The sequence below is a fragment of the Pogona vitticeps genome, chromosome 8 (genome assembly GCF_051106095.1).
Source record: "Pogona vitticeps strain Pit_001003342236 chromosome 8, PviZW2.1, whole genome shotgun sequence".
NCBI classification, from domain to species: Eukaryota; Metazoa; Chordata; class Lepidosauria; order Squamata; family Agamidae; genus Pogona; species Pogona vitticeps.
The window spans coordinates 6,692,287-6,705,113 of NC_135790.1; the positions used below are offsets into that span (position 1 = coordinate 6,692,287).

At 40.7% G+C, this 12,827-nt stretch overlaps 1 protein-coding gene across 2 annotated transcripts in view; it reads right to left on the reverse strand.

Moving 5' to 3' along the window:
* Nucleotides 1-12,827, reverse strand: part of EBF2 (EBF transcription factor 2) — a 267,672-nt gene that overhangs the window by 68,130 nt on the left and 186,715 nt on the right. For both annotated transcript variants that reach the window (XM_072978815.2, XM_078379733.1), the window contains exon 7: nt 2,989-3,070. In XM_072978815.2, coding sequence (XP_072834916.1) covers nt 2,989-3,070 — 82 coding nt within the window. The remainder of the gene's footprint in view (nt 1-2,988; nt 3,071-12,827) is intronic.

Sequence of the window (12,827 nt, forward strand, 5' to 3'; positions counted from 1 at the left end):
GCCATTTCTATGCTAGCTGAATTTATGTACATTGCTTTATACAGAGAAAAGACGAATACACACAAAGGCATGTTGCACAAATTGTAGTACCCTCAGCCTAGTGAGGGAAGTTGTCATTGTCTCATTTTCACATGATAGGCACAAACTATTGTTGAGATTGGTGATTCAATGCATACAATGACAAACATAGCAACATGTGATTCTAATGTTGAAGGAAGAGAGTGTATTAGCCCTCTGCCTTCCCTTGGTTGTATCGCTGTCTGAAGTTGGGGGCACTGCTGTACCTAGATAGCCTCTTCACACAAGCCAACTCCCACCCGCATCAGAGTTCTGCCCCACATGGAGGATATGTAAAGTTGTATATACAACGACAGCATGCAACACCCCAGTTGAAGAAGAAAAGTAACTCATTCTTTAACCCCTCCAGCTTAGAGTACTCTTAACATACTGTCCAGGTGCTATCCCTGAAAGCAAGACTTCCTTCACTCGCTCTGTGATGCTGCACTGTTTCCTGTGGCTAGCAAAACGAACCACACTGGTGGCTTAATACAGGTGGAGGGGAGGATCTAACTGAAATTTGGGGAGGGACTGAGTTTCCCTCCTTGTTTGGTCCACAAACTGCCTCCATAGAGCATATTACTTTGGGTCTGTATTAGAGGATAAGGAAGACGGTACATTCCTTCCCAATGGAATGAAAGATCATATTTTTAAGTTTCCTCTTTTTACAGGAGCAAGCCAGTTTTGGTGGTGCTGCGGGTTAAACCGCTGAAGCCTCTGTGCTGCAAGGTCAGAAGACCTGCAGTCATAAGATCAAATACACACGATGGAGTGAGCCCCCGTCACTTGTCCCAGCTCCCGCCAACCTAGCGGTTCAAAATGATACAAAATGCAAAAATGCGAGTATATAAATAGGTACCACCTTGTTGGGAAGGTAAACAGCGCTCCGTGTCTAGTCATGCTGGCCATGTGACCATGGAAGATTGTCTGCGGACAAAACACTAGCTCTATGGGTTGGAAACAGAGATGAGCACCGCCGACTTGAGTCCGCCACGACTGGACAAATTGTCAAGGGGAGCCTTTACCTTTACCTTTTTACAGGAGCAAGCCAGTTTTTCTGTAACCAACAGCCTTAACTCACCAGGCTGTAGGCTGACTTTTTATATATATTGTGTTTGCACGGCTCCCAAGCTACAGTAGCAGGAATAGGTAGAGGTGGGGCTGGAAGAAAGCTAGGCTGCAGCCATGACATTGGTTAAGAGGGAAATTGCTGCAGGAGTGTTACGTCTGTACAGACTTAAACAATTATGGTGTGGAAAAGAGGGAGAAAAAGAGAAGAGATTTAGTGCCGGAGTCGCCTTCCCTTCCCTTTCCTCTCCCCCCCCCTCCCCAAGCCTAGTGTTTCCAACTTGACACACTTCACCTCCTTCTGTGTTTTTATTAGCTGGTATTCTCAATACATCAGCGACAGCTATGATGAAACCAGTGGCAGATTTTCCTGCAAAGCAGCTGGGTCATTGTCCCAGGGGCCTTGTTGCTTTTACCATGCAAGAGATCTTAAAGTGACCATGCCTGGATCAGCTGCTGTTTTGAACGTGCCTGAATAGAAAGGGTCGGAAGTGTAAAATACGGGAGCAGGCGGGGCTCATGCGGTTGGAGCACACCGAGGCTGGGATCCTGCTCACATCAATGGGCCAGGCGTTGCACTCTGGCAACAAGGACTGAGCTGTTCAATTGTGTGATCGGTTGTGCGATTCCTGTTGCAACCACCTCCTCAATGCAGTGGCAGAAGTGCTTTGGGAATTGCATTTCTGCCTTGGCACAATGAGAGCTACTGTCGGCATGATACCGAAGTAGATTGCGTAGCTACACAATCAGATTTCAGCTCCTGTTAGGAAAATGTTGGAGACGCTGAAGGATCATAACAGTGTTTAAACTGCTGAGCCACTGGCTGTTGATTGAAAGCTTGGCAGTCTGAATTCACGCAACAGGATGACCTCCCGTTGTTTGCCCCAGCTCCTGCCAAACTAGCAGTTTGAAAGCATGGAAATGTGAGTAGATGAATAGGTACCATCTTGGTGGGAATGGTGTTCCATGTCTAATCATAAGCTAGCCACGTGACCACGGAAAGCGTCTACAGACAAACACCAGCTCTTCGGCTTACAAACGGGGATGAATACCAGCCCCTAGAGTCGGACACGACTGAACTTAATTGTCAAGGGGCAACTTTGCCTTTACTACTGAGAGCTTGGGGACACAAGTAGGCTACTACATAGAGTTCAGCCACTCTGTATTAATGTATAAGTTGACAGAGATAATGTTTGTTCTCCTCCCTGTACATAAAGTCAAAATTTATGAGAAGTAAGTTTCAGTTACTTTTATACTTAGAAGGTGAAGCCTCACTAAATGGTGGAGACACATCACACGGTCCAGTTCTGGCTTCTACTGTTCCTGTGCTGCTGAATTGTCAAGATCCAGCCGCATGTATCCTGTGCATTTCATCTGATCATGCAGTGCTTTGTTGCATGAGCAGAGACACATTTTCTGCAAAGGTACCCAGGACTTCTGTGTTATCTATCTGTTCAGTTACTTTTTGAGAAACAGGCAAGTAATGAGTTACTTTTCAAAAGGGTGCCAATAGTGGCAACTGCTATTTTTTAAAGGTGGCCTTGGATCTTTAGCTAACTAATTACTTTCTAACAGTAACTAACTAATTACTTTTGTGAGAAGTGGATGGTCGTGATCCATGAAAGCTCGCAGATTGCGTGGTGCTTTTAAAGTGGTCCATAAAGGTATCACCTACTCTTGCATTTGGATTTTGTATTGATCACACTGCTTCCTTTTATTTCAATATATGATGGGTTTATCATTTACTGCAACCTTGTTTTATGACTTATGATGTCGATGATGAGTAATGGAAGCAAGTGCCAGTTGGGTAGAGGGAGAACGAAGATGGACAACTTACTTAAACATGAATGCCAACCCACTTACCTGGAACCGGCGCATATCTCGAGGGTTCCCAGCTGTTTTCAAACAATTCTGATTGCACTTGAGGAAAAATTTTAAGAAGAATCTGTAGAGGGAAAGAGAGAACATGTCTGTGACATCCCTCATTTAAAAGTCGGCCTCTGGTATTATTTACTTGCTTTGTGCTGATATGATTATGCCTCATGGCGGAAGCCATTGGGGATAGATCAACAGAATCTTTTTAAAAAGGATGCTGTCAATTAAAACAGATTAAAATGATGTTTCTGGCTGAATCTCCTGGTCCTGAAAAATAATGCCTAGCATTATTAGAAACCAGAGAAGCTGCAAGTATTTCCACTCACAGTTGAGCGAAGAAAAATATGAGGGCTATAAAAATAAAGAAGAAACGTATACGTTTTCCCCTCTTCCTCAATTAGGAGAAAAGTTTGTGCAGTTGAAAATGAGTATGTATATTATTCCACAAGTCTAAGTGGCATTCACATGTTAAATGGCAGCAAAACTGGATTTCTTGTTAATCTACACCCTCCATGAGAAATTCTGATGTTCTGTTAAATACGGTATCAGTACAATATAAATGCTTCTAGGACTTGTAGATCAGTGGAAGAACAAATGCTCTGGATATACAAGGATCCAGCTTCAATTGCTGGCATCTGAAGAAGCTCTCAAGCAGCAGATATGGGAAAGATCTCCTTATTAGGAACCTGAAGAGTGGACATAGTGGGAAATGCTTAAAGAAAGGAACTTGAATCAAATGCATTGCCCAATATCCTGCTACATTGCTCTGCCTGGGCAACTGGCATGACATCATTGCCATCAGACTGCCACCAGTTTTCATTATGACATCACTCTCATTCTTCTCTGTTCCACTCTCCTGTCCCCAGGAGCTATGCAACAGGATACTTGTCAATATAATAAATCCAGCATCCTATTGTAGAAATGTGGAGCAGAATGGCAATCACGTCCCATCCGAGCAGACCCTACACCATCGCCCTACTAAGGCACACCCTACTCAAAATCAATGTGAGGAAAGTCATGCGATGGGAGCCAGCAGGAGGGTCAATTACACAACTGACATTCTGCTGTACATTTCTGCAAAAGGATACCAGCCATTGCAATTAATTACTAATGTAACAAGGGACGTGGTGGCGCTGCGCGCTAAACCGCAGAAGCCTGTGCTGCAGGGTCAGAAGACCAAGCAGTCGTAAGATCGAATCGACGCGACGGAGTGAGCGCCCATCGCTTGTCCCAGCTCCCGCCAACCTAGCGGTTTGAAAGCATGCAAATGCAAGTTGATAAATAGGGACCACTTCGGTGGGAAGGTAACAGCATTCTGTGTCTAAGTCGCACTGGCCATGTGACCATGGAAAATTGTCTTTGGACAAAACGCTGGCTCTATGGCTTGGAAAAGGGGATGAGCACCGCCCCCTAGTCGAACACGACTGGACAAAAAAAAATTGTGAAGGGGAACCTTTACCTTTACCTAACAAGTCTACCCTGTATGAACAGATCTCAAATCAGGCACAATCAATACAATTAGCACAATTATATCAAAATAATCTAAAATGGTCCAAGTACTCTAAACAAGTAAATTTCCAAACAAGGCAATTTCTTTTAATATGCTTTTTAAATAGCTGTAAACATTAATATTTCACTCAGTGGTTATTTTAGTATGACTATGATTAATTGCCTTTTACTATAATAATGTATTATCCAATCTATGTTTGTTTTTTAAATATTCTCTAAGCTATATGACTGTAATAATAACAGTAATAGAATTATTACTATTTTTAATGAAGCAATTTTAAAGAGTCCTGATTTTGGGAGAAGGGTGGCTTATACTGTACATAAAATACAAAAATAAAAAAGTAATGCACTAACAAGCCTTTTATTAAAAAAAAAAAAGAAGAAGCTCCAAACACTCTAGTAGGGGGTGAAATTTCATTGTCATCAGCTAGAATGAAAAAGGAGAGAGAGAGAGATTTGCTTATTGGGCGACCAGACACGTGAGGTGGAGCTTCAAGTATTATTTTATATGATCATTCCTGTTGCACATCAGTGGTTTTAAAAAATAAAACAAGACATAATGTGTTACAATATTAAAACTATAATTTGCTCCATTACTTTCTGTTTCTGTGTCTCTTCTCTTATTTTCCATTGGAGGAACCATTTGCAAAAGACTAGGATGATGCTTGATGGTGGTTTTATTGATTTTATCATGCTTGTTTTGCCCTGTTTCCCCCCTCCCCCAGATGTTGGGTCGCCATTTTAAACTTCTTTTTTGATTCTGCCTTTTCAATTTTCTTATTTCAGATTGCCCAAAGTCGAAAAGTAATGGTCAGATTTCAGATGCCACACTGTTTTATTTGTGAGGTGTTACCCAAAGGCACCTTTCCTTTCCCTGGGATAAAAGCAACAGACAAACAAAGCAGGTGAGGAAAAGAGAGGGAGGATTCTGCTTCTGCCTGGCCAATCATGGGGCTTTCTCTCTGCACAGTGTACACTAATAAGGCTCAGCAAGGTAACCCTAGGCGTATAAAAATGAACAGAATTGCAGGAACCTAATGGGACTGAATCAAAATTGTAGCCCCAACTTGTACAGTACCCTCATTGAGTCAATGAAATTCACAAAACTATTGACTTGCCGTTCAGTCCCTGATTCAATGGGTCTAATCTGGTCGGGATTAGCAACTGGATTTAAAATACTGCCTCCTTTTCAAGCAGAATGACTGTCTCAAAACCACCAGACAGACATTGTGTAATATAATTTCGCCTGCACTCATTAATGCTGCCAATTTGGAGGAATACACTTTCTATCTACTACTGCAACAATTTCTTCTCACACGCACACATAACAGGTAGAAGGAAGAGAAAAAACAATACTTTTTTTTCTTCTCCCTTCCTTCCTTCCCTCCCTCCCTCCCCTTTTCATCCCTTCCTGGGGTTTGCAATTTGGGTTAGTTTTAATTTCTTAACATTTTTTTTTCTTGTGGAGGCTGTTTGAAAAAAAGAAAAACAGGGTTGTATCACATACACGCATAGCTTCTGGGTATTAGACCTGGCTGGACATTTTGTATCTGTGTGTGATGAGAAAAATCAACACCTGACACCACATGTGGATACACCTATGCAGATGTAAATACAACTCAATATCCAAATAAAGAGGAAAACAAACGGATATATTTTTAGATTTACGAATTTTGATTTTTCAGTACTCCCTATTGGTAATATGTATCAGTGGCAAACTAAACATATTCCAAGGGGGGGGGAATAATGCTTCAAAACCTGTTCAGACCAATGCAGGTGTTTCCATATTTTGATATTGGGGGGATTGAGGCCTGAATGAGAGATAACCAGAGATTTCTAAGTAGGGCTAAGTGAGAATCCTATGTAAAACCCAAGAGAGTTGCTTCTAGTCAGAACTGACTAGATTAGACAGCCCAGAAACAGTATCTCAATATACAACTGCAAGAATGTATCTCAGTACTGTGCTCCTACACAGCAAAGGAAAAAAAGGTGTTTACCTTCTATGATTGAAGAAATGTTCAAGCTAGATTCCAAAAAGGAAGAGGCTCTAGAGATCATATTGCAATTATCCGCTGGCTATTAAAGTGTGCCAAAGAATTTCAGAATAAGATCAGTCTGTGCTTTATAGCCTACAGAAAAGCCTTTGATTTTATGGATCAGAGAAACTATGGGCTGTGGAGAAAGAAATGGGTGTGCCCCAAAACTTGAATGCACTGACGTGTAATCTTTATTGCGGAGAAGAAGCTAGTACAGATTGTGGATAGAAAATTCCCTATAGGCAAAGGTGTCAGACAGTGGTGCATTTTATCCCCTTACCTGTTAAATCTGCATGCAGAACACATCACACAGGAAGCCAGACTAGATTCAGGTGAAGAAGGAGTGAAAATTGGTGGGAAAAATATTAATAATTTAAACTATGTAGATGGCACCACTTTACTGGCAGAAAGCAGCAATGAATTGAAACAATTTATAGTGAAAGTGAAAGAAGAAAGTGCCAAAGCAGGACTGCAGTTGAATGTTAAGAAGATAAAAATCATGACTACAAAAGAACTACACAGCTTCAGTGTTGACAATGAAGAAACTGAAATTGTTAAATATTTTGTATATCTTTGTTCAATCATCAGGCAAGAAATCAGAAGACATCTGAGATTCAGAAGGGCAGCAACGAAGGAACTGGAAAAGATAGTCAAGTGTAAGGATGCATCACTGGAGATTAAAACCAACATCATCCATACTCTCACATTTCAGTGTGAAAGCTGGACAGTATAGAAAGCTAACAGGGGGAAAACTGATTTGTTTGAAATATGGTGCTGGAAGTATGCTTTTCCCTTGACAACCAAAACAACAACAACAACAGCAGCAGCAACAACAAGAAGAAGAATAAGAGTTCCAGAGCAAATAAAGCCTGAACTATCTCTGGAAGCAAAAAGGATGAAACTGACACTGTCCTACTTTCGGCACATCATGAGAAGACAGGATTCTCTGGAAAAGACAATAATGCTGAGAAAGGCCGAAGGAAGGAGGAAAATAGGAAGACCAAGCACAAGATGGATTGACTCAGTCAAGGAACCACTAGCCCTAAGTTTGCAAGAACTGTGCAGGTCTGCTGAGAATAGGACATTTTTGGGGATCACCCATTCACAGTGTAGCCTTAAGTCGGAGATGACTTGACAGCATGTAACAACAATACATAGTATATACAACCCGAAGCTACCCACACTGCTCAAGAGCCAGTTAAAAAGCCCCACCAGCGTCGTTCTTGAAGAATCCCAATGGAGAATGAGGAGGTGTCTGACCAGCATAGTAGGCAATTCCACCATTTTTGGTGACTTATGAGGGCACCCAATCAGCAGGTAAAAGGCATTTGGGCCAGCCCTGCTGTGCTGCCTAGTTGCATATGAGTGGATAAGGAGGTCTGGAAGGTCTCCTTGCATATGTGTGGCCAATCCATATTGGTTCATGCAACCAGACAGATCCTACCTGAAGGTCTCTGGCATCCTCGGGTGTTATCTTAGATCCAATCCCAAAATAGGATAAAACCAGCCTTGGAAATTACCCATGCACTGAACAGTGCTATAAGAGGTCCGTCCATCTCTCAAGCAACTTATTGTCCTTGAAAACATTAGATATTTGTGGGGAAGTGCTCACTGGCTTTAAATTACCCCAAATTGCCATACATAAGCAACCGAAAATGTTGAGAACAAATTTCGTTCAGCCAGTTCAAAACATAAATTTGTGTGTTCATATCTCTCTCTCTCTCTCTCTCTCTCTCTCTCTCTCTCTCTGCTTTCTTTCTCTCCCTCAATGTCCTTTTTCTGCTTGGAAATATTTTCATAAGGTATTGTTCCAGTTGGATTTCTCCCCTTCCCCCCCCCCCCCGCTTTTTTGCCCTGGTGTCCTAGTGGTACATTTAAATTGAAAGCAGGGAGGGGGGGAACCCACAGATTTAACTGGGACACGGAAAATTCATGAAGGCTGCAGGACAAAATAAAATGCATTCATATCAGAGTAGAATAGTTGCGGGGAGCGAGGCGGGAGTTGAAAGTCAGCTGGGAACACAATGAGCAATTTATTTATTTATTTCCCTTGCTGAGTGCTTGTCTTAAAAAAAAATCCGCTTTTGCAGTAAGTTAAAGTCCCAGGTGAGCTAGGCCTAGTTCCCTTTCTGTTACTATGACAACGAATTTTTACCGCAGTCCCAAAGTCCCTCCAGAACTCACACATTCATGCCTTGAATTAGAACTTTAAAGGAGAAAGATGTATATTTTTTTTCCTAAGGTTTACCAACAAGAAAAACAAGCAATGGAAAAATAAGGCAAAGAAAGATCTCCCCATCCCCGATACCAGTACAACGATGTTACATTTCCAGTAAAAACCTTAGTTTTGTCAACTTCCAAAACCGCAGACTCTCCTTTTTTCCTTTTTACCACCAGAGAGACACAAAGGAAATATTTAGGCATCAGATTCATTTATAAGCATCCTTAAATAAACAGCAAACACAATGGAAAGTTGGGTGGCACATGAAAATGATAAGATAGTATCACGCAAATTGTTCTTCAACATATCAACGATGCTGATTTTTTAAAAGAGAAACTCTGCATTAATATATTATGATTAATATAGAGACAGGAAATTTTAGCCCAAGAGTCCCACTCCCCCCCCCACACACATACAGATGGTTCTTTATGGGAATGGTTAAAAACAAACTAGATTCATCCTTCGTAATATGTATGTTCTGGCTTCCTTAAATGATGTCCTTAAATGTTAAGCAGTGAAAGGCTGACCCAGAAGCCCATGAGCAATGCAGCTTTTAAAAACAGAAAGACTCTACTGAACATTTTACGCTGAAGGGGCTGCCTCCCAGATAGATTTTCAGGCAAAATAATAACTTTTTTTGGTGATGAGGTCAACGATCAACGGAAGGGTGGGGCATTATATTAGGATTCCACAACTTACTGTTTCATTTTGTTCATTTAAGAATGGTTCACACTGCTTTTCTTTGAAAAGTCCCACAGCATTTTAATGTTAAAACCAAGAAAATGCAATAAAGATTAGTGACAAAACAGCGAAATAATGGAGCAATAAAACAGCAATATATTTCTTCGCAGTCCTTAAGATAACTGATAAGGGTTGTGCTCAGAAAATGGCCATCCAAACAGATAAACATCAGGTTAATGGAAACATAAAGCAGAAAGTGTATTCCTTCTTATTGACCAATTATTGACATGGGGATTAGTGAGATGTTAAACAGCAGTGGTGACAAAGAATCCCCCGAAATAATCTTCTTTTGATGCTAACTTCCCCAATTTCTTCACCATGGACCATTAAGACGGTTTTCCATTTTACCATGTTTTTCTTGAGGAACGTCTGAATGTTTTTACTAATCCCAAACATTTTTAGGCAGGTGTTAATCCAGCTGTGTGGCAATGAGTCAAATGTCTTTTTTAGTCTATCCCGGCCATGCTAAGGTTTGTTTTTTTCATCTTTTTGCATTCTTCAGGATCATTTTATCAATAAGCAGCTGATATTTTGTGCCTCTTGACTTTTTAAAGTTCCTTTTCTGTTCAGTTGGATATAGGGAGTTTTCAGTTAAGTATTTATATATAGATCCTTCAAGTACTCCTGTGAGGAGCTTGAATATTGTTGGAAGGCATGTAATACATCGATAATTACTAGGTTTTACATTGCCCTTTTGATGATCTTTTATTATCAGAAATGTGTGGCCTGCTGTCATCCATTTGTAGAATTTTGAACAAGTGATTCAATTGCACTGCTGTACATTGATGGAGACTCATTAAATGCTTTAACCAAAATCTGAGCAACTCATCTGGACCAGGTGCACTACAATTTTTCACAGCCTTTACTTGCCTCTTAATCATTTTAGTTGATATTACAATATCATCCATATGTTTTTCTTGAGTTTCTTTACAAATGTTTTAAATCAATGAGGCATTTCTGTTATATCTGGTTGGGCTTTCCAACATTTCTTTCCAAAATTTTAGAGCATCATCTTTACATGGGCCTATTTTTTTTTTGCACTGCATTTTCTCCTAGTGACATATATGGTAATTTCTAAATTGCGTGTTTTCTCCATATTGTTTCAAGCATCCATCATATATTTCGATTTTCTTTGCTGTAGCTGTTACCCGCTGTTTTAATTCTTCCATAGTTTCAACAATCGTTTTCCTTTCTAGGTCATATATTTTGCGTAGTCTGGCTTTTATTTTTTTCATTTTTAAGTTTGGAATCTTTCGAGTGTTTTAAGTTCCTAATGTCTGCACATAATTTGTTTATTTTTCTTTCCAGCTGAATCTTCCATTTTGGGGAGCCAGGAGTTTTCTTGGTTTTTTCAGCTTGTAACCACGTTCCATGGTTATTATGGTGGCTGTGCTATACATGAGCTCGTTTGTTTCCTTTAGCGTGTTGGTTGGGAATGTTCTGATGACTATATTTGCATCATTCAGTAGCTCTTTTACTGGTTTACTTTGTAACTGGCACAAATTGGGGAGCCTTTGTCTTTCTGTGTTCTGGCTAATATGGTTTGCTAATTTTTCCTTCAATTATGTTTGCCATTCTGTCAACTCATACTTTCTGGGTTGTTCCATAAGTTGTCCCTCTATGGATACATTTTCTTCCACTATTGTGTCTACCACTACCCTCCATTTGTCTTCCATATTATGGTCATTGTTCTGTGTTGATTTTGCCACCTTTTCTAGTTCCTGTAATTCCAGTTCTGAAAACACTTTATTCTGGATAATAAACCTTCCGTGGTCCATTAATCATTGTTCAGTTATGTCACTACTTGAGTGCTTCCTTTTCCAAATTTCTATCATTCTTATCTGAAAACCACAGGTTATTGGGTTTGCTTCATAATAACTCTTCACAATTTCTCAATTTTTGGTGAGAGTCCAAGTGTTGCATTTACATTGTTCCAGTAGCTTTGCAGCAGCCTGTCCTAGTCCCTCACGAGCCCTGTAGCCCATTTGTCACCAGAAGCCCAGGGACTATAGCATGTGATATGGTCCTTGTTGACCCAGGCAATGACTGATCCAGTATGGATTTCTGTTTATTTCCTCCCATTATAATTGATGGTTGGTGGACACAGTTGTTCTGGCTTCTCAGCTGAGATCTGTCTAGCTTCAGATACCCTTCAGCATAGCCCTCAACCTCAATAAAGCACACAAGCCCCTCTGCCTCAACGAAACCTGTGCCCATGGAGTGATATTTGATGATGATGATGATGATGATGATGATGATGATGATGATGATGATGATGATGATGATGATGATGATGATGGGCTATCTCACCCCAACTCTGATGGTTAAATCTTTTGGAGCAGGGCTGTATTTCATAGACACACACTCAGTCCTAATAGTGCAATTAAGTATTTTTTTTAAGAGATGGGGAGAAAGGTAAAGCCCAGATACCATGTTACATCACAGATGTCCATCGCTTTGCACTGCAGCTTAACAATAAATAAAAAAAGGCAGAGGCTGCAACAGACACATCAGTGTAGTCAGAGGCTCTCCTTAGCTTATGAGCAGTTGCAGCATCCAGGACAAATCTCAAGCTTTATTGAGAGATCATCTGTAAATCTTCTCCTTTCGCACTAGCTCAGTCTTCCTGATACTGTCAGTTTGAATTTCCCTTCATTCCACAATGCTTTGTGTTGGGTTTTTTTAAATCCCATTTTAAACTTCAAGAATTTTAAACTGAGCATCAGGGGTTCATGTGGGTTGCCCTGTTGGGTGACCAGGGGCTGTGTGATCTGCTCAGTGGCCACCGAATGACACACAAACCATCCTTTCCGTATTTCCATATTTATCCAAACGCAGTGTATATCTCTGTTTGCTACCAAAACTCACTAACTTGGTCCAATATGTCCACTCTGCATTTACAGTATTTATTCCCTGTCTCAGCACGAGACTACTCAACATAGACATAGTATTAGACGCAAGATATGCTGAAAGATAGCTGATCGCCAAAGCACAAGCTTTCCTCATTTCCTGTAGCTCACAAATTAGCTTGCCTTGAAGTGTGATTGGTCATTGGGAAGTAAACACACTCTTCATTTGCGCGTCTGATTGTCCAGGCATGAAGTTCAAAAGGAAACTACGTTGCTGGAACACTAACATTTCTGGCCCTATGCTATCTGTCTCATCTGGGTGGACCCTTAGAAATTTTAGTCCCTGCAAATGTTCCTTATTCACCACTTCAACCTCAGCCTATCAGCCATTTTCAAAGGCTTCACCCAAAGTCACATGGGATATTTTAGGCCTTCAGCTCCAGGGGATCAATCCTTACACTATACCTTATT